The 27648-nt window shown below is 33.9% G+C and overlaps 2 protein-coding genes across 3 annotated transcripts; both read left to right on the forward strand.

Annotated features, from left to right (window-relative positions):
* The first annotated feature begins 9066 nt into the window (after nucleotides 1-9066).
* On the forward strand, nucleotides 9067-16884 carry LOC108329307 (alpha-L-arabinofuranosidase 1). 2 transcript variants are annotated; one of them, XM_017563467.2, is made up of 18 exons: nucleotides 9067-9307; nucleotides 9911-10106; nucleotides 10373-10427; nucleotides 11082-11293; nucleotides 11546-11667; nucleotides 11781-11934; nucleotides 12048-12117; nucleotides 13200-13345; nucleotides 13467-13512; nucleotides 13712-13764; nucleotides 13883-14027; nucleotides 14270-14388; nucleotides 14607-14678; nucleotides 14764-14867; nucleotides 15072-15128; nucleotides 15552-15753; nucleotides 15980-16126; nucleotides 16568-16884. In XM_017563467.2, the coding sequence occupies exons 2-18, from the start codon at nucleotides 9939-9941 to the stop codon at nucleotides 16715-16717; spliced, it is 2022 nt and encodes a 673-aa protein (XP_017418956.1). In that variant the 5' UTR covers nucleotides 9067-9307; nucleotides 9911-9938; the 3' UTR covers nucleotides 16718-16884. The 2 variants fall into 2 exon arrangements, with proteins under 2 accessions (XP_017418956.1, XP_052729389.1); XM_052873429.1 differs by lacking the exons at nucleotides 9067-9307; nucleotides 11082-11293 and having other exon boundaries at nucleotides 9913-10106.
* Nucleotides 16885-22918: 6034 nt separating this feature from the next.
* On the forward strand, nucleotides 22919-27375 carry LOC108327533 (alpha-L-arabinofuranosidase 1). Its single transcript, XM_017561225.2, has 17 exons — nucleotides 22919-23095; nucleotides 23511-23565; nucleotides 23694-23890; nucleotides 24092-24207; nucleotides 24490-24640; nucleotides 24801-24870; nucleotides 24987-25132; nucleotides 25220-25265; nucleotides 25366-25418; nucleotides 25510-25654; nucleotides 25782-25900; nucleotides 26028-26099; nucleotides 26200-26303; nucleotides 26411-26467; nucleotides 26564-26762; nucleotides 26888-27028; nucleotides 27183-27375. Exons 1-17 carry the CDS (start codon nucleotides 22919-22921, stop codon nucleotides 27276-27278), a joined length of 1944 nt encoding a protein of 647 aa, XP_017416714.1. The 3' UTR covers nucleotides 27279-27375.
* Nucleotides 27376-27648: the final 273 nt, after the last annotated feature.

Raw genomic sequence — 27648 nt, forward strand, 5'->3', positions numbered from 1 at the left:
GCCGCTGTCGTCACCAAATCAATGGTGAACTCCACTTCACGCTGAGGGGGAAGTCCAGGGATCTCCTCCGGAAAAACGTCCGCGAACTCATCCACAACCGATCATCCATTGCTGCCAATAGTGGACGATCGTCCGAAATTCTCATTCCTAACTCCTCCGTCTTCATGCGTCATAATGAAGAAACAGCTAGCGCCCTCCATAATATCTTCTTTCAGCTGACCGAGCGTCACTGAAAGAACTTCTTCTTCTTCACCAGGAAAAATCAATTCCTTCGCTCCACAATCAATAAGAATGCGATTGGCAGCCAACCAATCCATCCCTAAGATCACCTCCAAACCTTGAAGAGGTAAGCAGATGAGGCTAACTTTAAACTTACGTCCCTCCACTTCTATAGGACACTTGACGCACATAGTGGACGTCCTAACCTCACCAGCTGCTGGGGTAGACACCACCAGATCAAACTGCATCTCGCTCACTTCTAATCCCAGTTTTTCAACACACGCCTTCGAGATGAAGGAGTGCGTCGCCCCCGAATCAAACAAAGCACAGCATGATCTACCAAACAGCATGCACTCACCAACAATAAGATTACCTGAGCTCGCTGCCTCAGCGCTCGTTATAGCATACACTCGCCCACTTGCTTGGGCACGTCCTCCTCTCGCCTGATTTCTTCCAGCATTGGGTGGCCTCATCACTGCACGCCCACTCATATTGCACTCATGATCCGAGTGTCCGTTTCTTCCACAACGATTACAGTGCTTTACTCCCACCAACTTGTCAGGGCGGCTGCAGCGGAATGGTTAGCGTGGAATAACAAACCAAGAGGGATTTTAATACAAACGTGTGCCTTTTAATTTCTACTCAAATAAACTTACTTAGCAATTAATAAAGACAAATAAAGCAAGAGTAAGGTTGAGAGAAATTTGCACAGATGATTTTATCCTGGTTCGGATCTTACCAATCCTACGTCCAGTCGTTTATCTCAAAGTAAGATAAACAATTCACTAATCACAAAACAATTACAAATTACAATCACAAAGAAACAATTTGTAAGAGTTTAGAAACCACCTCTCTTGATACCACAAGAGATGAAACTACACCTCCTTTGAGTCTTCACAAAGGATGAACACCTCCTCCGAATACTTCACGAAGGATGAACACCTCCTCCGAATACTTCACGAAGGATGATTCTCTTCCGAACACCTCCTTAGACACACCAAGGATGAACCGGCTATTTCCTCTGTCACCGTAGCAGCACTTCACCAGCTCCACAGACACGAGTTTCACAAGCCGAACAAGAACACACAAGTCTCAAGAATTTCTGAGTATTTTGAGCACAAGGGAAGAGTTTCTGTGTCTCTGGTTTCTTACTTGAGAGAAAATGAGAGTCTATTTATAGACTCATCCAAAGGCTCTTCCATTTACTAAAAGACAAACTTAACGGCTAGTTTCTTCAATGACTAGTTTTTCCAACGTCCGTGTTAAGTGCGATACTCTTACCGTTAACCGTCACTATTCACGTGAATAGTGTTACTATTCATGTGAATAGTACTATTGTGTTTTGTTGCAATGATTTACTATAGTAATTTTACAAAACACTTTTCTTTTTCTGATCTAAGTCCTATACATATATCTAAGAGTATTACAAAAGCTTTCCATCATAATACAAACTTCAAATCATTTTGATTCTTGATTGGTCTTGACTTGATTTGGACATCATCAAAATTTCATCTGCATCATTTTGCTAACAATCTCCCCCTTTTTGATGATGATCAAAAACTCCTTTGATTTAAAGCTTTTAGTAATAATCTGGATAAAACACAACTTATGGAAGAAAAAGTGCATTAGTGAATAAACACAAATAAGCAAATAAGCTTTAAACATTTTCTCCCCCTTTTTGATCATAATTAAAAAGTTGTGTTTGATGTTCTCCCCCTAAGATAATACTCCCCCTTAATAAAAGCATGTATGCATATGAGCTAAAAATATTTCAAATTTAAAGATTCATTCAAGCATGCACAATAGGATATTTAAAGCAAATATTTTTAGGAGAAAGAGCTTATAAAACATTGTTGAGATCTTCATCTTGAGGATTGGCATCAATATTTGCTTCATTTGTTGTCTTCTAATCATCTTCGTCATTGCCTGCATGTAATTCAACTGACTCAAGTGGTTTTGCCTCAAGGTCTACAATTTCATCAAAGACAACATGCTCACATAAAAAGTTTTCCGATTTAAAACTATATATGCTTTATATATTAGAAGATATCCAAAAAAATAGTTTTATCGGTCTTAGAATAAAAATTTTCTTAAATTTTGTTTTAAAGAAATTTTAAATATTAAAAAAATAGGTACCCAACTATTTTGTATGGGTCCTTTGGGTTAGTTTGAAAATTTGAAATCATTTTACAACCCAAATATATCTACCACTTGGAACACCATAATGCTTAATTTTACATTTATTTGAAGTATGACCCTTTTTCATACAATAAAAGCATGATACAAAGTTTGTGTTCCTATAAGTTGTTCCTTTTTCTACCCATGTTCTACGGGTTCTATGATTATGTTTATTTTTAATTCTAGGAACATACTTATTTTTAACAACCTTATTTTCATTATTTTTACTACATTCTCCTAAGGTTGTTTGTTCTAGTAGTTTCTTAAAATTTTCACAAGAAACACATTCATCACTACTAGTAAATTTACCCTTTTCAAAAAATAAAACTTTATTTTCTTCAAAAATATTTTCAAAATTTAATTTTAAATTCTTATTTTCTTCAAGAATATTTTCGAAGTCTGATTTCAAATTTTTATTTTCTTCAGAAATATTTTCAAAATTTAACTTTAAATTTTTGAAATCCTTTTTCAATTTCTGATGGGCTTTATCTAATTTTTCAGATTCTACTATTAAAGCAGCATAAATTTCATGTAATTCATCTTCATCAATATGATCAGAATCATCAGAATCGCTAGAGGTACTTACTTGGCTTCCAGCGTCATCGTTCACTACTAAACAGATATATGCTTGCTCATCAGAATCACCCATACTTGATGTTGTGCTTGATGAAGAGCTTGAATTATTCTCTTCCATGATCAAAGTATTCGTTTTAGCATACCCAATTTCATCTCTGCCTTCATGAGTTACTCTTAAAGTTTCCCACATTTCTTTAGCGCTTTTGCAGACAGAGACCCTGTAGAACTCATCAACAGTCAATGCTGATGCAATGATATTCCGGGCTTTTACATCATTCTGAGATCTTCTCTTTTCTTCAATGGTCCATTGGTCACGGGGCTTTGGTTCCTGCATATTGTTAGTTGCAACAAAAGGACCAAATGCAACAGCATCCCAAATATCTATATCAATCGATTCCATAAAAATTTGCATTCTGACCTTCCAAAATGCGTAATTTTCACCTGTGAATAGTGGTGGTCTATTGATTGATGCACCCTCTACAAATGTTTGATACGATCCTGCCATTTGAATGACTATCAAAGCAAGCTCTGATACCAATTGTCAGGGCGGCTGCAGCGGAATGGTTAGCGTGGAATAACAAACCAAGAGGGATTTTAATACAAACGTGTGCCTTTTAATTTCTACTCAAATAAACTTACTTAGCAATTAATAAAGACAAATAAAGCAAGAGTAAGGTTGAGAGAAATTTGCACAGATGATTTTATCCTGGTTCGGATCTTACCAATCCTACGTCCAGTCGTTTATCTCAAAGTAAGATAAACAATTCACTAATCACAAAACAATTACAAATTACAATCACAAAGAAACAATTTGTAAGAGTTTAGAAACCACCTCTCTTGATACCACAAGAGATGAAACTACACCTCCTTTGAGTCTTCACAAAGGATGAACACCTCCTCCGAATACTTCACGAAGGATGAACACCTCCTCCGAATACTTCACGAAGGATGATTCTCTTCCGAACACCTCCTTAGACACACCAAGGATGAACCGGCTATTTCCTCTGTCACCGTAGCAGCACTTCACCAGCTCCACAGACACGAGTTTCACAAGCCGAACAAGAACACACAAGTCTCAAGAATTTCTGAGTATTTTGAGCACAAGGGAAGAGTTTCTGTGTCTCTGGTTTCTTACTTGAGAGAAAATGAGAGTCTATTTATAGACTCATCCAAAGGCTCTTCCATTTACTAAAAGACAAACTTAACGGCTAGTTTCTCCAACGGCCATAAACGGCTAGTTTGTCCAACGGTCATAAACGGCTAGTTTCTTCAATGGTCATAAACGGCTAGTTTCTTCAATGACTAGTTTTTCCAACGTCCGTGTTAAGTGCGATACTCTTACCGTTAACCGTCACTATTCACGTGAATAGTGTTACTATTCATGTGAATAGTACTATTGTGTTTTGTTGCAATGATTTACTATAGTAATTTTACAAAACACTTTTCTTTTTCTGATCTAAGTCCTATACATATATCTAAGAGTATTACAAAAGCTTTCCATCATAATACAAACTTCAAATCATTTTGATTCTTGATTGGTCTTGACTTGATTTGGACATCATCAAAATTTCATCTGCATCATTTTGCTAACACAACTGAGGACATGAAGACCTATAATGTGGCCCTCCACACCGGTAGCAAACTACACTTCCCTGTCCAAACTGTCCGACAGGAACCACTGCTTGTGATCCGCTTGCATGAGAAGGCGGGTTTGGACGAGCGTAAGGAGGTCTCCTCTGAACAGCTCCTCCTCTGGACACGATCGGTCCTCTACTCACTTATTGCGACCTCTTCTGCCGTTCCGCTTCTGCCATGTTCCTCTCCAAGACTTTGGCTCTCTCAACCATAGCAGGAAACGTTCGGATACACAAACTAGAAATCAATACTTTCAAGTCGCTCCGTAATCCGTTCTCAAACTTTCTACACTGCCACACTTCACTTGTGGCCATAGTATTAAACCTGACGAGATGCTTGAACTTATTGGTATATTCGGAAACAGACATACCCCCTTGCACCAATTGTAGAAATTCCACCTCCTTCGCAAACCGAACACTGTCCGGAAAATATTCTTCATAAAACTTAGCCCTAAATACTTCCCAAGTGATCGGCTGTTGCGCGTCCGCTAGTATAGCTCTCGCGCTCGTCCACCAATGACTCGCTTCTCCCGTCAACAAATATTCTGCGTACGCCAATCTATTCTCATCTGGACATCTCTTGGCGTTGAAGATCTTCTCTATATCCCTTAACCACTGATCCGCTTCGTCTGGAAGACCTTTCCCACTGAACTTAGCCGGATGGTGTTGGAGGAAACTCTCCAGGCTCCACTCAGCAGTAGGCGGGGCAGCGTTGGAAGAAGACGCTCCCGAAGTGTGCCTTGTTGCTGCTAGAATCTCCATCAGCTGTCTTTGAGTTGTTTCCGAGTTAGCACGAGAAGCTTCCAAACTCTGCATGGCACTTTGATTTTGTTGCATCAGGGTGGCATTTTGTTCCATTAAGGTTGTATTCTGTTGCTGTAACCGCTCGATCACCGTCTCCAACAACCTAGCGTTGTTAGATGCATCTGGTTCAGTAGGTTGAGGAGGAGGAGGGAGTCTAGGCGCCATTCGTTCTCTGGATACAGAGGAAGACGAACGTTAGCAATGTGCAAAGAGTTAAAAACAATAACTCATTAAACACAATAAGCACACAGCAAAAACACAATGCACTCATAACCTACAGCGTCCTTTAAGAGAACAAAACTGCTCTGATACCACTAATGTAACATCCCAGAATATAGTAATTACCATAATCAGAATTAATTACATTAAGCGAATAAAACAGTGCAGTCTTACAAAAACAAACCGAACGAGTGTTAAAACCGAACGGCATAAGTATACAGAAATAACGAACGCTTAAAATGTACACGAGTTCAAGGTCGAACGGTTTTACAGAACTATAACCGAACGTCCGCCAAAATAAACTTAACGAAACTAAAACACACGAGCGAGCGCTCTAAGGCTCGACTTTCACTTCAACATCTACCAGATTCGCGTCCTCCATATTTTCTTCTTCTAGCACTTCTTCAAGGGACGCACCACCATCTGCTCACATCCACACGGATGATCATTGCAAAGACAAGACGGACGTACATATACAAAATGACAACACAAAGAAGAACGAAAGGGTAAGCTTAAGTAATTTAAATTCATACTTCAACATTTCTATTCAAACAAAACACATAACTTCAACACATATAACATCATCCAAAGTATAAATATATAAATACTAGACCGACCGTCCGGACTGTATGAATCTGTGTAGTTACAAGCGTCCTTGCACCCGAGTGGTGTAGTAACTGGGATACACCAAACAGCTGCCACTCGAGGTCAGTCCGTTCTTACGTCGCCCATGTTAACTTATGGACTAAGGACCTCCTTCCGTTCCCACACATGACATACTTCCTCTACATGAAGATAGTATTCACAGAACATCAGGATGGACTGCGAGGCTTAACTCATCCACAGTCATACTTTACCAAAAATTTAATATTCAATAAACATCAGAGTCGTCCCTCCATGGAACGCTCGTTCAAATACCAAAATTGTAATTTCACTTCTTATAGTGTTCGCACACCTTAATACTTCCTTTTATTCACATTATCATTCTATGTTCCACTTTCTTAAAAGAGACGAACGTTCAGCCCCCTTCATAATGAGGACAACCGTGGAGAACAAAACCGAAGAATTTACTCAGTTCCAAAACAGAATAGAACCAATTACCAAATAGATGGACGACCTGTATTAATCAAGGTTACTCGACACTGTCGGTCGACACAGATGAATGATCTGTGGTCACAAGGGTGATCGACACAGCAGGTCGACACAGATGGAAGATCTGTAGTCACAAGGGTGATCAACACAGTAGGTCGACACAGATGTATGATCTGTAGTCACACGGATGATCGACACAGTAGGTCGACACAGATGGATGATCTGTAGTCACAAGGATGATCGACACAGAAGGTCGACACAGATGGATGATCTGTAGTCACAAGGATGATCGACACAGTAGGTCGACACAGATGGACGATCTGTAGTCACAAAGATGTTCGACACAGTAGGTCGACACAGATGGATGATCTGTAGTCACAAAGATGATCGACACAGTAGGTCGACACAGATGGATGATCTGTAGTCACAAGGATGATCGACACAGTAGGTCGACACAGATGGATGATCTGTAGTCACAAGGATGATCGACACAGTAGGTCGACACAGATGGATGATCTGTATTCACAAGGATGATCGACACAGTAGGTCGACACAGATGGACGATCTGTAGTCACAAAGATGTTCGACACAGTAGGTCGACACAGATGGATGATCTGTAGTCATAAAGATGATCGACACAGTAGGTCGACACAGATGGATGATCTGTAGTCACAAGGATGATCGACACAGTAGGTCGACACAGATGGATGATCTGTAGTCACAAGGATGATCGACACAGTAGGTCGACACAGATGGATGATCTGTATTAACAAGGTTGCTCGACACATATGGACAACCTGGATTAAGAAGGGTGCTTGACACGGTCGGTCGACCCAGATGGACGACCTATATTAAGAAGGGTGCTCGACACTGTCGGTCAACACAGATGGATGATCTGTATTAACAAGGTTGATCGACACAACTCATCCTCGACCAGAATCCTTCCCAAATGAAAGTATTCTATTTCAAAGAATTTTACTAGGACACCAAACGGTCAAGAACCGTTTAATGTCGGACGTACGTTATCATAGGGAAGTTCATAATCAAATTTCACTTACATTCACTCATTTCTAAGCATGTATACGACATATTCGCACGACTCAACCATAACATACATTTCAACCGACATATATCTTATTCATTCAGCACAACAACGTTCGATCATGCATATTCAACCAACATACATCTCATACATTCAGTTCATATCAGGTTTACATACAACATACAGGTATAAATTAAATTACTAAGCTTCCCTTACCTGGTTAGCAGTGTACTCCCAAAAGCAAGATTTTTGGTTCGACCTCTAACAGCGTCCTACACCCAGGTTCACTCAACAACTTCCACTTAGTCTAAAACACCAAAAATCAGAATGACTCAGACCTAGAATCCATGCATGCAACCAAAACTAGGGTTCGCATGAAACCAGAAAAAGATAAACGGTTAACGACGAGAACTTACCAGTTCCGATCCAAATTCTGTTCAGTCCAAAAGGAATATCACAGCTGGACGAACGTTCCTACGGTTCTGAAACGTGATCGGAGAAGGAAACGGTGAGTTACAGAAGAGAGAAGTTTGGGATGTTCTAGAGAGAAGTTGGAGAAGATGAAGAGTTGAGGTTGCTGAGGAAGAAGAGGAGTGGTACAGGTGAGTGGAAGGGTTTTTTTCGAAAACTCATTTTGTTCAATCCACGTTCGTGCGGACGAACGTCTTCCGATCCGACACCTGCACACTCACTCTGACTTCAGAACCTTCCAACGTGACAAGTGGCGCTCGTGCATGCAGCGTTGGATGCGTTTTTAATGCACTGAACGTGTGACGAGACGCTTTCATAGAAGCTGACAGGTGACTCAGCAGTGTAATAATTATAGATTTGACGTGTTAATTATGTTTAAAATTTCGAGATCTCACAATAAAGTTTGTTGTAAGACCCGAAATCATAGACAAGTTATAACCATATATGTATCTAAAGCATATCTAATGCTTTGTCATACCTTGTTCAGTTCAGCTAGAGATTATGACGCGATATTATTCAAAAAATAAACAAGTAATTATATATATGTGTACTAAAGTTATGTATTATTACTATACTATTAATAATTATTTTATGTTACTCTTTATGGTTTAACTTTTATTAAAAGAACTGCTACAATGACATGTTTCTATGAGTGGATAAACTCTTCTGCAAAGAATAGGATAAAAATGTATCAACTACAGAAAAAAAACAAAAAGTGAGAAAAATTGAGGTTGTCTGTTATGTGGTTACGCCACGCAATGATGCTGGAACGGCACACTGAGGTGGGTCCCGCACACCGAATAGAAGAAAATCTTAAAACAAATCGATTTACAACGCACAAATGTCTGTGTTGAAGACATCACAGTTCCTCTTTCAACCGTGGAAGCGAAGGCAAAAATACCTACTCAATATCTTTGCATCATCTCTTTCGCTTCACTCTCACTGATCAAATCTTTCTCTATAAAGAGAAGTAAAACACCAGCAGATTCAGACCAACCACTCCACACAAACAGACACCTTTTCTTTAACTCCTTACATTCTACTTTACCTTCTGCTTCGATCAAGCATAATCGTGAGTGTTTTTAGCTCTCCAATCAGTGAATCAGTGACCCTTTTTCTTGTTAATGATAGTCTTTTTTTTGTTTTCTTCTTATAACTTGATCGTGTTATGGGTGACACCTGTTTCATAATCTATGCATTATTTTATTGCTATTATTAGTAAACATGGCATGAGTGCAGCTACCTGCAATAATTCACTGTTTATTTCTTTGGATTTTTGAACATTATTTAAATTCACACAATATTTGTCATGAGGCATGGTAATAATTGCATTCAGAACGTCAAATTCGAGCTCAGGATTTACTTTTTATTGTCATTTATTAAATTCCTATTTTGTTTATTTTTGTGTTGTTTGTGATAAATTAACCAAATTCTTTAAAGAACATCTAGATTTCGGATTTTCCGGATAAAGTTGACTGGAACAATTCCATGCAGTTATTGAAATATTATTTCTTTTTCTTTCTTTGTTATTATTATTATTGTCATATTGCAGGATCAAGCGGTGGTGACAGTAAACGTGCTTCTTTTTTTTTGGCCTGACATATTGATTGTTTTGACATTTTTATTCCCTTTTCATCCTTTTTAATCTAAGTTTATGTTCGTTTCCATTACTTAGTTTGCAGGTAGATTGAATGTTGTGAACAATGGGTTCATTCAAGGCCTTATGCAATGTTTCTCTGCTCCAATTGTTCATAGTGCTTTGCCTTGTCTTCCCATGCTTTGCTACTGACCTGAGAACAACTCTAGTAGTAGATGCTTCTGATGCAACTGGAAGGCCAATACCAGACACACTTTTTGGCATATTCTTTGAGGTCTGGTTTCTACCACTCGTTGGTTGTTATTTATTAGCTCCACTCCCTTTCTATTATGAGAGTGTTCTTTTTAAATGGACTAGATAGAACATGTGCAATGCATGAGCTGTAAGAGATAAGCATGAAGATGTGATATGAAATAATTAATCAAATAAACGGCATACATGTTAGGATTACGGGATTGTACTTTAAACTCTGTGTTCAATTTGATGATGCCTCACGTGAAAATATCAGAAAATGACCAGATTCTTGAATTTCATCTTCAGGAGATCAATCATGCTGGAGCTGGGGGATTATGGGCTGAGCTTGTCAGCAACAGAGGTCATTTTCATAATTTTCACACTTTGTAATGACAATAGCAGCAGTAGAAGGTTTCTCTAGGGTTTTTTCTTTTTTTTTTTCTGGTATTTTCATGCAAGTTACATGTTCAGATGCACAAGCACAGTATTCCTTCGATCAGTTGTACTTGATACGGAACGTGATAATAACTGAAACAAAATAAAAGAGAATATGAGAACATAGAATTCATGTCATAAACCTTGATTTAAAATGCATCATGATTTTAACTGACTAAACTTTAAAAATGGATACACTTTTAACATATGTAAAGGTTTGTGATTTTTCTTTCCTTAGTTATGGTATCCATCATAAAATTGATGAACTTTTCACTGTTATTCAAGTAATTTATGGTGGTTTCGTTTCAACAAGTGACAATTAAATGATATTTTCAACCCATCTGCAGCTGTCGTTCTGTTGATTTCCTTTTATTTTTGCACTTTTTAATGTGGTTGCCTCAAACTTCTTATCCTAATCCTAATATTTGATGAAAAGGAGGGTTTTAGATATTATAGATGATACTACTTTATCAATGTTCAAATGTGAACAAATGGAGGATCTGCTGTTTACTTTGTTGTATTGTTATAGTTAGGTCACTATTTTAAACTATAGCTTAAATATTATGAATTATTGTTTTAGGATTTGAAGCTGGGGGCCCTAACATTCCTTCTAATATTGATCCTTGGACAATCATTGGAAATGAATCATCAATAATCGTTGAAACTGATCGTACCTCTTTCTTTGACCGTAACAAGGTTGCACTTCGATTGGAGGTGTTATGTGACAGTGAAGGTGACAACATATGCCCAGATGAAGGTGTTGGTATTTATAACCCTGGTTTCTGGGGCATGGTGAGAGGCTAATTGATACACTTGCATCAAATTGATCATGAATCCTAAGTGCAAATATTTGCTGAATAGAAAACAAACAACAAAAGATTGAACAACATAAAAATTGTAGTCTTGAAGTCTAAACTGCTATTTAATTTCAATTGTTGATTGCAAATTCTGTGATATCCTTATATTGTTACATTCATTGACATTTTTGTATTTTTCATGTCTGAGACTGCAAGTAAAATATTTACTACTTTGATCTTCTTTCAGAATATTGAGCAAGGGAAGACATACAAAGTGATCTTCTATGTTCGTTCAACTGAATCACTTAATCTAACAGTTTCCTTGAAAGGATCAAATGGTGTAGGGAACCTGGCTTCATCTGCAATCATGTGAGCACCGGTTTTTTGTAATACAGAGACTATGTGATACAGAGACTTTACCTGCTGTAGTTTTAATTTCATAAATTATCATAATATGAGTGATATTGATACTGATCTTTCAGGGGTACTGCTGATGATTTTTCAAACTGGACAAAGGTGGAGACTTTATTGGTTGCCAAAGCAACAGATCATAACTCAAGACTTCAATTAGCGACAACCACCAAAGGTGTGATATGGTTAGACCAAGTGTCTGCTATGCCAGTGGATACATATAAGGTTGTGTTACATTCTGAAACCATTTAGCTTTAGTAGATTAACTATATCTTAGACCATAACAGAGTTGTGTGCATATTAAAGTGATTAATTTGTATCCTTTTCTTATGGTGCAGGGACATGGTTTCCGAACTGAACTTTTTGAAATGCTATCAGCTTTGAAACCCAAATTTATCAGATTTCCAGGTAAACATACTGTGGTTCAGATTGAGAAATTTCGAATAGAATTTGTCTTACACACATGAAACAATTTAAACATTACTTTTGTTCTGTGTTATGTGCTCTCTAGTTTTTATCTCCAAAATGAGTATACTTGAATGGAGGTGAACTTAATTGAAAGGTTAGAAAAGTAAGAGGAAAGTCAGAAACGGAATTTGTTTGGTTATAATTGCTCAAATAAGCAAAGGTTAACGTATTTTTAACTATCCTAATGTATTTTTAACACTTGCTTATATGTTTTTCAACTCTGAAATAAAAAATGAAGGTGAAAATTCTATAGATGCCATTAGAAGATAAACATTTTTCTAAACTGACATGCATAAGCGTGAAGGGCTCTTTCTTTTTGAGGATACAACAAACAAACCAGATTCTATGGAAAAAGACAATAAGATATGATACATTAAATACAGTAATTGTGATAGGTTATTCAGATCGAGATTCAAATAATGAACCATTGAGTTATTTTTTGAATCTTCAATCATAATTTTGTATGGAATCATATCATTTAGATACAATGAAAAATTACTTCAACTGTATCATGTAGATGATATACAGTGTTCAGTGTAAGCAATTTAAAACTAGAAAGATAAAATAACTTGAATGAAAGTCGAACAAATCAAACTATTAGTTATATATAAGTTCGTGAAATCTTTATTTTAGAAGAATAAAAACAAAACTAATAAAAATCTACAAGAGTATATATGTATTGAATGAGTGAGTGATAAATAAAAATGGAATAATTGAATAGAATAAGTTTAAGGTCACATACCTTTTTAGTTTTTTATTTTTCACAAGAATGGGTGAAAAGGTAAAAGCATATGAACTGTATAAGTGATATGGAATCCCTTAGATTCATTCATGTATCTTTAGATACAAAGTCATTTAAGATTCATCTTGAGATACATATCTACTATAATGTTTCTTTATTTACTTTCTTTAGTGCATATTCTAGTGTGAGTAAGCATCATTTGACAATGTCGAATTCCATTTTACTCAAGTTTGTACAGAAGTAACATCTGGGAATGCTATTTTTCATTACATTGCATTAGGTGGCTGTTTCGTTGAAGGAGAATGGTTAAGAAATGCATTTCGGTGGAAGGCAACTGTTGGACCATGGGAGGAGAGACCTGGGCACTTTGGTGATGTTTGGATGTATTGGACTGATGATGGACTTGGCTATTTCGAGTTTCTTCAAGTAAGTGCTGATTTTCATATATTAAGGATTATTAAGTTCCTATATAGTTGAATTTACTTTCATTTTTTGTTACAGCAGTAAATGATGCCATGTTGTTGTTGTTGTTGTTATTGTTGAGCAGCTTGCGGAGGACTTGGGTGCTTTACCAATATGGGTATTTAACAATGGTAATTTTATGTCTATCTCTGTTAACCAAATGCTTGTTTGGAATTGCTTTCATAACAGTTTTTCGAAAGCCCTCTCACGAAGCTGCCAAAAATAACCTATTATTTTCATCAAAATAGTTAAACCAAACATCCACTGAGTTTCTTACTAACGAGGAGAAAGGAAAAAATTCTTTGTTTTCTAATTGAATTTTTGGTTTAGGTGTCAGCCACAATGATGAAGTTGATACATCTGCGGTTTTACCTCTTGTGCAAGTATGTTATCATACTCTTCTACTCCCTTTCCCCTTCTTATTAGGTATTTTTTCCATTATTTTTTAAAGAAACTTGACTCAAAAGTATGTTGAAAAGAGTCTTGAACTTTTTATTGTAGGAAGCCCTTGATGGAATTGAGTTCGCAAGAGGTGATCCCACTTCAAAATGGGGTTCTCTTAGAGCTGCTATGGGACACCCTGAGCCATTTGATCTAAGATATGTTGCTGTTGGGAATGAAGATTGTGGAAAACCGAAATATCGTGGTATGCATATTTCTCTTGTTCATTCTGTCCTAAGAAAAAGCAACATTTTCATTGTTAGCATACAATGACACTGTATTATTTATGTATGCCAAGAGGGGCAAATGCTGCTGTTGAATTTATTATTAATATATGATAATTACAGATTCTAATGGATAGTTCTGTATTTCATATTTTTTCCCATTTCTAATTGAAACAGAGTAATCTGATGCCTTTTCCTTCTATATTACATCTTTGACTGCCAGGAAACTACCTGAAATTCTATCATGCAATAAGAACTGCTTATCCTGATATCCAAATTATCTCAAACTGTGATGGTTCTTCTCGGGCTTTAGATCATCCAGCTGATATGTATGATTATCATGTAATGTCTTCACACATGTCTTTCATAACAAATCCCTTCACACAATTTCTTTTATATTTCCCCTTCTTTTTGTATAGTAATATCAAGAATGCTACACGTGGTTGATACATGTTGTAATGCTAACCTAGTTAGAATTATAACCTGTATAGTGATGCAATAGCATTCTTAACTTGATGTACAAAAAATTGATCTCTCATATACTTTGTTTCTATTCTTAGGTTTATACAAATGCGAATGACATGTTTTCTAGAGCTAACACATTTGACCGCACATCACGAAATGGTCCAAAGGTTTTATGATCTCTGTCAAACTCTTCTCTTTAATTAGTTATTGGCATTTCCATTTGTACTCAATCTATTTTGGACACTTTTACAGGCTTTTGTAAGTGAATATGCTGTGACTGGAAAAGATGCTGGAACAGGAAGCCTTTTGGCAGCCCTAGCTGAAGCCGGGTTCCTTATTGGACTCGAAAAGAACAGGTTTACTCAGACATCTTATGATGTTATTTTATACAATGGTCAAACTTGAAATCTTGCACTTTTTCCCAAACCAAAGCTGAAAAGCATTGAAATCTTTCTTTTCCTTTCCTATTCTTGGGTTGTAGCATTATGAAATCTGAGTTTCTGATCCAGTCCACTTAATAGTTAGTACTCACCATTTTCATTTTTTACTTTCTGGTGCAGTGATGTCATCGAAATGGTCAGCTACGCTCCACTTTTTGTTAATGCCAATGACAGGAGGTAATTTCTAATGATTTTACCAGGACATTTCTATTATCTTTTCATCTTGTTTTCCCTTTTGTCTAGCCTACTGTGCAGTATGTTCTTTTCTGAGTAGAAGAAGTTTATGAAACGATTCCACCATAAAATAGACAAAAAAGTTTGTTGATTTCTCCAAGGAGACATGGTTGTAAACTGATAAAAGGGTGGTTGAGCAGATCACTAACTTTTTTTGTTCAGCTAAACAATTGCTTGAAGAACAAATTTTTTCCACCTAAATGTATACAAAAATTTAGAAAAGAAAAGGTGCTTTCAGAGGATTTCATTGCTCTAAATATTCTGAGAAGAAGTTGTTTCAATTCATACGCTAAGGTGATTAATAAATTATGTAGAATTGTTCTTCGTTGATGGCAAAACTAAGATTGTCTGTATTTCTGTCATTAGGTGGAACCCAGATGCAATTGTGTTCAACTCTTATCAGGCTTATGGAACTCCTAGCTATTGGGTGCAATTATTTTTCTCAGAGTCAAGTGGAGCAACACTTCTAAGTTCATCACTTCAATCCAATTCTTCCTCCAATTCAGTCCTTGCATCAGCAATAACATTTCAAAGTTCTGTAGATAACAAAAATTATATACGAATAAAGGTAACACGTTTTTTTGCAGAAGTTACTCTTCTGTAATTTTTAAAGAATTTGAGAATCAGTTGTATTTTCATAGTTATAGTTAATGGCATAACGCTGAATTTGCAGAAGCATTTATTCCTCATTTTGAGTATATTTCTCGTATAAAACCCCCCAACATACTAAATTTGTTTTGTTGGAAATTCTTTCATTAGCACTGTCATCACTGGGAATCACTTGACTTTTGCAGGTTGTGAACTTTGGCACCAGCGCAGTGAACCTGAAGATCTCTATTGATGGACTAGAACCAAATTCATTGCAGTTATCTGGATCAACAAAGACTGTGCTTACATCTGGAAATGTAATGGATGAGAACTCCTTCTCACAGCCAAAGAAGGTACCCTCAATCTTCACTCTTTCATATTCCATCTTTTAATTTACCCTTCTGAAATATTGTTCCTTTTATTACACTAATGTTGTAACTCCTTGCATAAACCGTGTATCTTCAAGATAAAGTGATTTTGGTGTATTAAAAATTATTTTGATATATTTTCAAACATCAAAATCAATTTACATCAAGTATATTTTGAAGACACAACAAAGATGGAAATTTGGAATTTGGAATTTGGATTCTCTACTGGGTTTCTCTATGCTGTTCCTTTGCCGCTTCTTCAAAAGATTTTTAAAGTACCAACATCATTGTATTGTTAATGTTCAGTGGAGAACATCATCATAAAATCCAGGAGAGAATCTAGACTTGGAAATTTCTTATGGCTATTTAGGATGCATGTGAAAACATTAGCTTAGGATTTTGTTGATTGTTCTATTATGGAACCAGGTGGTGCCAATTAAGAGTGGACTTCAGAATGTTGGGAAGGACCTGAATGTGACAGTCCCTCCACGTTCATTCACATCATTTGACTTGCTGAAAGAATCCAGTAATCTGAAGAGGAAGGGGAGTGGTTCTTCTACGTGGTCTTCTATGTAATGCAATGAAAAATTTGGCCAAAATGCAGAAGAAAAAGTAAAGGGGAAGGAATGGAATATATGAATCAGCTGCAACCAACTGTATAAGATTTGAATTATACCTTGCCATGTAAATAAACAATGTTGCGCTGTGAATAATAATATTTAGATGGATTCCATTAATGCTCAGTAATTTGTCCACCAAGCTTGGAGACATACTTTTTCTGAAATTTAGTACCAGAATGTTTGTTAACAAAATCTCTACGTAAAAATATGATTGATAATTTTGCATAAGCTTCTCTTTCACGATTATTTATTCGATTATCAACATTTAGTTCTTTTTAATATTCTTTCGAGTAATTTTATTTATATTTTATATTCTGGAACTCAAATTCGATATTTCATCTCACTCATATATGTTTAAATTTTATTTTTGGATAAAATTTACATTCATAAGCAGTAATTTAGTTCAAAAGAAAAACTAAAGACGATATATGTGGTTCTTAAATTTAAATAATTATCAACTGAAGCACGAAAAGCACGAAATACATTATACTTTTATATCTTTAATCTAGAAAGTCAAATCCTTTTAAAAAATATAAAAAATAATTAATTCTGAAGTTGATTGTTGTACACACAAAATAAGAATGTATAAATAAGGAATAGAAAATATAATAAATAAGGAATAAAGTAGTTTTTGAGACTTGAATATTATTGTCTGCTAATTGGTGTATAATGCTTAAATGTTTCTTAAAATTATAGTTGTTATGTTGATTGTGTGTGTAATATTACTAATATGATGTGTGTTGATTTGATTAGTAGGAATGTTATTTAGGATGGAATGGACGTGGGTTTAATGCCTAAGGAAAAGATTATGAGAGAAACTTATATTTTAATGGTTTAATACCCAATTTTGTCTCCAGTTTGGTTCGGAAATCTCAATTTAGTCCCTCTATATAAAAGTAATTGTAATTGATCCTTACTTGTAATTATGTGAGTCAAAATAGTCCCTTCCGTTAAATATAGGCAAACAGAGTTAATGGGCTGATGATGTGGCTGTAGTCACTGATTAGGTGTCAACACGTAATTGAGATTGTGCTTACGTGGTGTTAGGGCACCTGATTTTAAAATTGGGTTTTAATTAGAAATTGGGGATAAAATGATTTGGGGGTGATTTGTTGCAGATTTGGGGATAAAATTGAAGACAAAGACCGAGCGGTAAATCTCACTCAGCCGAGAGGTAAACTCCTCTTATTGAAATTAAAGACCAAGAGGTAAATCTCTCTTGGCCAAGAGGTAAATCCCTCTCGTCAAGATTGAAGACAAAGACCGAGCGGTAAATCCCACTCGGCCGAGAGGTAAACTCCTCTCGTTGAAATTAAAAACCAAGAGGTAAATCCCTCTTGGCTGAGAGGTAAATTCCTCTCGTCGAGATTGAAGACAAAGACCAAGCGATAAATCCCACTCGGCCGAGAGGTAAACTCCTATCGTTGCAATTAAAGATCAAGCGGTAAATCCCTCTTGGCCGAGAGATAAATCCCTCTTGTCAAAGCTGAAGTCAAAGACCGAGAGGAAAATCCCTCTCAACCGAGCGGTGAAGAGTGTTTGTGAACTCTCACTCTCGTCCGCAAAACCCAGGGAACGCTCTCCGAGAGCTCCTGGCCCTACACCGAGCGATCACAATTATTCGGTCATTTGGTCTCAAACCACAACACACTGCCCGGGGATTCAAAAGGGTAATCACTCTTTCCCGCCACTTTAAATTTGTCCGGTGTATTTAAACCCCTTCGCACCTTCAAACAGCTGCTCGGGGCTTGGGGGGCTTAATGTATTATACCTGGCAACCGACCGACTGTCAGACAAACTAATTAGGAAAGGTAAATATCATTAATGGCCAATTAATACATTTAATGGCCATATTAAATGCGAATATACGCTATTTATGAGTGATTGATAGGTTATATTGCCCAAAAATATACTGCACTAATGGTTAATCAATGGACTTGGCTGCCACAAGTCCTATAAATATACAATTGGTATCGAGGTCCAGATATCATTTTCTATCCTAATAAAACATAGACCTGAAACATATCTGACTTGAGCGTCAGAGTGTCTTCTGCAGGTCAACCACCCCTCGGAGTGGATTACGTTTTCGAAGAGTATTGGACAATAAAAAAGAGTAGAGCAAAGAAGGACGACCGACTCTCGGACAAATTTAACCGAAAGACTTACCAAACACCTCAATACAGAGGTTAACAGAGTCAAGGCTATTGATGAGAATTTGACAAGAGAGATGATGGGGTAACTCGTTGATTATCTCCACGTCTTCAACCTTGGTCGGTGTCATTGTCGTCCTAAACCATGACATTATTTTCTTTAGACTCTCAATCCAATACAACAGAAATTTTGGCCGACTAACCTCGTCATAAACTTTGGACCTAGCGACATCTTTCACTCCAACTTTGAAGTATTTATTCTTAAATCTTTTGGAGGAAGTGACATATAGAGTGAACAATCACTTCCCTTTTTTTAGAGATGAGGGACACCTACCCTCTCCTCGTGTTCAGGCGAGTGTAGAAAAAATGCAAGAAAATGGCAAGGGTGCAAGTGACGCGAAGCGCCGCATACAAAAAAATGAAGGCTTCCATGAAAGCTTAACTATTAGGGTGAAGTTGAGTGGGCGCCACATTAAGCTCATGGAGAACACACATGTGGAAGTTGTCGAAGGGGAGACAAATGACAAATTCTTTGAAAATGTAACAATACATATAGAAGAAATCCTTAGGACTATCTTCCTTCCCATTATATACTAATTCATTTCCTGTGCAGGAGATGAGGTTACAGCTTTGACCATCCTCAGGAGTCTTAACGAAACAACACCTATAGGTCCACCCTCGTAATTGATTTTCCATCCGAAAACAGGTAACGTATTCCCCCACCTCATGAGATTCCCAATCATAACCCGCAATGTCCAGGAGGGATCGTGCAACTATCTCTCCTTCATTTGAGGTGTCAATTTCTAACGCGACATTTGCTTCAACATAGATAGTGGGCGTTGGTGCACTGGTATCCACTCCGTCGATCGAGTTTGACGAACCACTTGATTGATCCTAAAATCGAAGAGGAAACAGATGATGACAACCCATCATCAACATAACCCTGATCGTCCCTCTAGGTAGGCTCCTCATACGATGACAAATTAACAGTCGACCATTTTTTGAATAAAGGCTTAATTGTTTACTTGGTCCTTATGTTGAGTGATTATTTTAAATTTAGTATCCAGGTTTAAAAGTACATAGATTGGGTTCCAAATTTGTAAAAATTATATGAATAAAGTTATATCCATTAAGTTGGCACCAAAGACATTAACTTCATATTAAGGTGATAAATCAGTACTTTTTCTCCTCTCTCCTCTGATGTGTCTAGCTTTTTCTCTTCTTCCGTATTAATGATTTTTAATTTCATTTTTTTCTTTTTTTCAAAACTGTCAAATCCACTCATTTTTTTTATTATATTAACTTTCATGTTCTTAAATTTCCGCACTACTACTGCATCTCATTGCTCAATAAATTAATAGTTATTTAAAAAACCTAAATTAATAGTTATGTTTTGAGGTCAAGCTTTCAAAATTTATATTTATTATTAATTTTGATAGGATAAAGGTAATATTTAATATATTTGTATGAAAAAAGATTCCACTCTTTATTTTAAACAATTAATATTTTTATTTTATCATAATTGTTATTAAATAAAATTTTAAATATAAATTTATTTTGAATTTTTTTAATAAAAATAAAATGTAATTTTTTAGTACATTTTATAATGCTAAATATAAGCAGTTTTTATTTTTAATAATTAGTATATCACTTATAAAAATTAAAATAATTAATATAGTTATATTATTTTTTGGAATTAAAATGTAACACTCAACTTCATGCAAAAAAAAAAATAAAAAATAAAAAATTTAAAGTCATTCTATAATAATTTATTAAATGAATTTATTATATTATATCAAATAAATTTTTATAATATCTTCTTATTTTAAATATAATACAACTTTAAATATAATACAAGTATATCAATTATAATATATATATATATATATATATATATATATATATATATATATATTGTGAAAGTTAATAAACACATTAAGGATTTAATAAATTTTAAATTTTTATTCATTTAATAGAAATAGAAAAAAATTTAATATTTTTATTGATAAAATTCAATATTTGTGTTTAATAAGTTTTGTAATAGTGTAACAATTTAGATGATGTTATTTAAAAGTTATATTATTTGTACTTAATAAAAAAGAAACATATTGGCTTTTATATTATAAGTTATAATTTTATTTTTATTGTACTTTTTTATCATGTTTGTTAATACTTCATTCTGTCTCGTTTTGACTTTATTTTATTGTTTACTTTATTGATTATATTCTCTTGATATTTGTTAATTAAATATGAAATCTATATTCGTCGTTTTACTCTTGTTTAAATTTTAATTAATAACAGTTATGATAAAATAAAAATATTAATTGTTTAAAATAAAGAGAGGAATCCTTTTTTACATACAAATATATTAAATATTATCTTTATCATATCAAAATTAATAATGAATATAAATTTTAAATATAAATTGTTCAAAATCCACTCTGCCGACCTCAAAACATAATTATTAATTTAGGTTTTTTAAATAATGGTATTCGTATTGTTTTTTTAATACTTCTATTTAATTCTTAATTTAGTCTAATAAACAATGATAATTAAAACAAAATTAAAAATGATAAAAAAAAAGTGTATTTGAAGATAAGAATAGTAATAGAAACAATTTAAATAGGTTGTAAGTTATAAATTAATTGAAGTAGTATAAATTTCCTTCAAATTTATAAAAAAATTAAAATTTAATTAAATTATGTAAGTGTACGCGTGAATTTATCAATTAAACTTATGAAAAAATTAAATTTCTTTTTCCTTTTTTTGAGTGACTTTAGAATTTATCAATTAAGAAGTTGACGTACAGGAAAAAAAAATATGAAAATGTACTGGTGAGAAAATAAATAAGGGAGCATAGTTTATTGGTAGAAAGTTTGGCTAATTTATTATTGATTAGAAATAAGTAATCAGATTCAGTAGTCCTTGCAAAATTGAAGAACATGAAAGTTAATATGATAAAAAAAATTAGTGAATTTGAGAGTTAAAAAAAAGAAAAAAAAATGAAATTAGAAATCATTAATATAGAAAGAGAAAAAAAACTGGACACAACATAGGAGAGAGAAGAAAAAATACTGATTTATTCGTCAAGTACGAGTTAACGTTGTTGTTAACCTAACGGATAAAACTTCATTTATAAAATTTTTACAACTTTAAAACTCAATCTATGTACTTTTAAAATCAAGTATTAAACTAAAAAACCACTTAAAGATAGTAACCAATTAAGCCTTGAAGAAAATATTAGACGCTGGCTTTACAAACAATGGAAGAAACCAACGGTGAAAATGACGTTGAAGTGGGAACCTCCCAGCAGCCAATCTCCAAATGTTGGATGAACCAGATTTAACTACCACAACACGTATTATTTATTCATTTTAAAATAACATTTAGAAAATAAAAGTAACGATTTCAAGGGTTAAAAACAAAGAAAACGTAATTTAAAGCATCAAAACAAAAGTCAACACATTTCATTAAGATCAAAATAAAAATGTAATATTTTAAGGAGCAAAATAAAAGATTTTATTGAGACTAAAATTAGAAAAACTATCTTACATATAGAAAACTTATCTGGAGAATGAATGTTATCCTTTTGTCATTAATCACTTCGATGAAATGTTTTCATTTTGAGAAAAAAAAAAGAAACTATACTACTTTAAATTAATATTATTTTTCATGATGATTTTACTAATTAGTTAAAAGAATAAATCTTAGATACATAAATACTTTAATCAAAACATTGTCTTATCAACTTTTGTAGCATTAAGCATTAATATATTTAAAGTTTTCCCTTTAAATAAATTTAAAGCATTTTTCTATTTAATAATGAATACGTTTTTGCTTTTACAACGTGCTCCAATTTAGAAGGATTTAAATTTTCCTTTCTCTCATAATAGATAAAAAGGACAATTTATTTTTCCTGTTATAGATTTTGTTGCTTATATATATGGTCTATTTGTTAGACAATAATATATCATCACAGAATATTTGTCATCTGAATCTTGTTAAGAATGGCGTTATGTTCTTCAAAAGCGTCATTACATGTCCTCTTCTATTTTTTATTCGCCATTTATTTTCTTAGTTTTGAGCATTGCTGTGTTGATGCAAACTCAACCCTAATTGTGCATGATGCTACTAATGTTTCACCAACAACAATTCCTGACACTTTCCTTGGAGTATTCCTTGAGGTACTTATACATATATATATATATATATATATATATATATATATATATATATATATATATATATATATATATATATATATATATATATATATATATATATATAAATTCATATTTTAGTGAAAAGATTGTCATGATTACATTATGTACCCCTATGTTTATTTTGTGAATTATGTCGACTACCTCTATTTGATTTTTATTTATATAATTACACTGCATAATTTAATTATTATGTTTATTAAATTATATATAAGCATATAAAATTTTATTTTTAAATTGAATGTTTAACCATCAAGAAATTTTTATTAAATAAAAACTAGTTATAAAAAATTTAATGCATATTCATATATATACAAGAACAAACCAATTTCATTTCAATTTCCTAAAAGTAACCAATTTCTTTGAAATTATTTTGCAGGAGATTAATCATGCTTGTGCTGGAGGACTGTGGGCAGAACTTGTTCGCAATAGAGGTTATTTCCTTAATTCTATGTTTTTCTTCGTCTTGTTTTTCTCATTACATAGATTGAAGTCAATTACATTTCAATATATTTTAACTGATTTTTGAATTTTTCAACTAATATTATGAATTTAATTATAGGGTTTGAAGCTGGAGGCCCCAAAAATATTTATCCCTGGTCAACTATAGGAAATGAATCATTAGTTTCTGTATCAATTAATTATAGCTCGTGCTTTGAGCGTAATAAAGCTGCGTTACAAATGAACGTGTATTGTAATGATCACAACCCTTGTCCATGTGGTGGCGTTGGTATTTCCAACCCTGGTTATTGGGGCATGGTAAGCAAAATTAATATATACTCATATTAACAAATCAACATATCATTTTTTTTTTCTATTTTTCTCTATATAACAAAAATAAAAATGATATATATTTACAAACTCACATAATGTTTTTGCTTTTAATTTTCATAAGAAATTGAGAAAATGATAATAATCTATTAACTTTTCACGTTCTAAAACTGCTCCTTTCATCATCAGAATATTGAGCAAGGGAAAAGGTACAAGGTGGTGTATCATATCAAAACAGAAGAAGACCTTAATATTCAACTTTCATTGGCAGGTGTCAATCTTACAGAGATATTCTCAACGATCACGTAAGTAGATATTTTCACATGATTGTCAAATGTAATTTAACAACTAAAAATAAATAAGATAAATTTATAATATATAAGATTATTCAAATTTTATTTTATAAATAATCTGTAGATTGAATTAAGTTTAAATTTTCTTTTTTAATATAATATCACAATTATTAGAAATTTATTTTAATAAAATTTATTATTCTGCAATACGAACTGTCAAAATGGAATTGCTATTAGATAGTTTTACACTAAATATTTATTATTTAAGATTTATTATGTCATTCATTGGTTCAGGAAAGTTTCTGAAGATGGAAAATGGAGAAGGGTGGAAACAGTGGTGGAAGCAAACGCTACCAATCACTATTCAAGTCTTCAAATAACCACAATCAAGGAAGGGACCTACTTGTTTGACCAAGTCTCAGTCATGCCATTGGACACTTACATGGTTAGTAAAACAAACACATTAAATTTTAAGAAAATGTTTGGATCAATAATGATAGAGTAATCACACTTGGCACATTCCTTAATGACCTTTTGTTGATAATGTAATCTATTTTGTTATGTTCTTGTTCTTCACATCAATTCAATATCTTCTCTTTAAGCAGGGTCATGGCTTCCGAAAGGATCTTTTTCAAATGGTGGCAGATTTGAAACCAAAGTTTATGAGATTTCCTGGTATATATTTTCAAATTCTCTGTAATTAGATATATTGAGGTAGAAATATATAACACTCACTTCAAAATTCTGAAATCTAATTAACTTAATTTATCCTTGTCAATTGCATTAATTAGGTGGCACCTATGTTGAAGGTTATCATATACAAAACAGATATCAGTGGAAATACACAATTGGACCATGGGAAGAGAGACCTGGTCACTACAATGATATCTGGAACTATTGGAGTGATGATGGAATTGGTTATTTTGAATATCTCCAAGTTAGTATATATTATTCTCTTACAACTATGATTAAATTAGCCCTACTTTAGTTGAATAAATATAATGATTTAATATTTCTTGAGCAGCTAGCAGAGGACCTTGGTGCATTGCCCATATGGGTGTTCAACGCTGGTATATTGATGTTCTTCTTGCCTTAGCTCAAATTCATCCTCAACAACATATATATTTTGATTCTATCTTTCTTTTCTAACTAATCGTGTGTATGATTTAGGTTTTAGCCGTAATGAACAAATTAATATATCAGATCTAGCACCTTACATACAAGTATAATTTTCTTCTGATACTCATTTCCTTTTGGTATTCATGAAAGTCTATATACAATTTACTCTTTGTTTTGAAATCTCTATATTAAAAGGATGCCCTTGACGGCATCGAGTTCGCAAGAGGCTCTCCTGGATCAAAGTGGGGTTCTGTTAGAGCTGGATTGGGACATCCTAAACCATTTGATTTGAGATATGTTGCCATTGGAAATGAAGATTGTGACTTTTCTAATTATCAAGGTAGACACTTTTATCATTCTTTCACCACATATATGTCTTAAACCTTCGTATATATGTTATGTTTTCACGATTCTAAATTTATTGATTTAACCACTAAATTTTTTTATACAATTTTTCTTTTTTTCAGAAAATTACATTAAGATATATGAGGCTATAAGATCTGCCTACCCAGATATTAAAATAATCTCAAATTGCGATGCTTCTGGCACACCATTAAACCATCCAGCTGATTTGTTTGATTTTCATGTAATAATACGTTCTGATATATATTAATTCTTGAACTTTCATTTGTTGCTTTATATTTGGCAAGCATGCTTAATTTGTCTTTTTTTCATTTGTCAACTTATCCTTCTTAATGTTTTGTTTTTGTTAGACTTACACAACCTCCACTGACATATTTTCCATGTCTACTAAGTTCGATAACACGTCACGATCTGGTCCAAAGGTTTGATCAATTTTTAGTTTTAATGAACTCTATCCAATTCACTTATTATAATTGCTCATTTATACATAGTTTGATACGTGAATAATCAATGTGTATATAGGCTTTTGTGAGTGAGTATGCTGTATGGAGAAAAGATGCTGGAAATGGAAGTCTTCTAGCTGCAGTGGCTGAAGCTGAATTTCTTATTGGCCTTGAAAAGAACAGGTTTAATTCTTTTTTCTTTTAATGTAATGTATGTTTTATGAAGTTCTTTTTTTTTTTTTTTTTTTTTTTACATTAACCATTTCTAACAGTATTTTTTCCTGATGCAGTGATATTGTAGACATGGTTTCTTATGCACCACTTTTCTCAAATATAAACGACAGGAAGTAATTTTCTACCATTTATCACATTTTTTATGTACCCAGAATGAACACTAAAGATTGTATAAGATGAGGTTGATCAAATTGTGTGTGATTTTTCAGATGGGTTCCCGATGCAATTGTGTTCGACTCTTATCAGCTGTATGGAACACCCAGCTATTGGGTGCAAAAGCTTTTTGTTGAGTCTAGTGGAGCAACATTTCTTCCCTCAACACTCAACACAAATTCATCTAATCAACTAATTGCATCTACAATTAGTTGGAAAAATTCTACAGATAACAAAAATTACATAAGAATAAAGGTAAGATTCTGAGTGTTGCTAATGTGCTACAACCTCAAACAACACAAAAGCATGTCTTTAATTTGACTAGCTCTATTTGTTTCTTTTTTACCTTTGATCAACAAATCTATGTTTGAGTTGCACAGGTAGTTAACTTCGGAACAGCCATAGAGTCACTCGACATAGGCCTACATGGATTCCCACAGACACAACGATTTGATTGCATAATGACAGTGCTTACATCAACCCATGTAATGGATGAGAATTCCTTCGCACAGCCTACGAAGGTACCACTTGATTGATTGGTACTTCTTTCCGGAAACGTGTGTTGAATACAAAAACTAACATTAATTACTGACATGAAAATATTTGTAATGTTGGCCAAACATCTGAAAAAAGTCGTGTGATTTATAATTGATGTTCTTTTCATTTTAAATGCAGGTGGTGCCACTAACAAGTTCGGAAGGGAATGTTGGAAGCAAGATAGAAGCAATTCTCTCACCCTATTCAGTTACATCATTCGATTTAATTTATTAGAAGACAATTCAACACAAGGACAGTAATGTAAAACATTAAGTCGGTTCCAAAGGAGATTTTGTGCCCTTTTTTATACCATCAATAAATTGTAATATACAGCCTATTCCTTTCGTTTAAATTTTTAAGATGTTTCATTTTATTCTCTTTCCTCCTTTTTTTAATCTGGTCTCGGATATTTTTAATAAGAAAAATATTAGTTATTAAAGTCAATTATTTGAATTAAGTTAATCGCGGATCTATAACAATAACATACACATTGAACAAGCTAGCAAGATAGATATATGTTATTATTACTTGAACTTTGTAATGCATGTCAAGAAACAGTTAAAATAATTACCATCAATAGAAATTTCCAGTCACATTAATTACC

This window comes from Vigna angularis, chromosome 2, assembly GCF_016808095.1.
Source record: "Vigna angularis cultivar LongXiaoDou No.4 chromosome 2, ASM1680809v1, whole genome shotgun sequence".
In the NCBI taxonomy this organism is placed as follows: domain Eukaryota; kingdom Viridiplantae; phylum Streptophyta; class Magnoliopsida; order Fabales; family Fabaceae; genus Vigna; species Vigna angularis.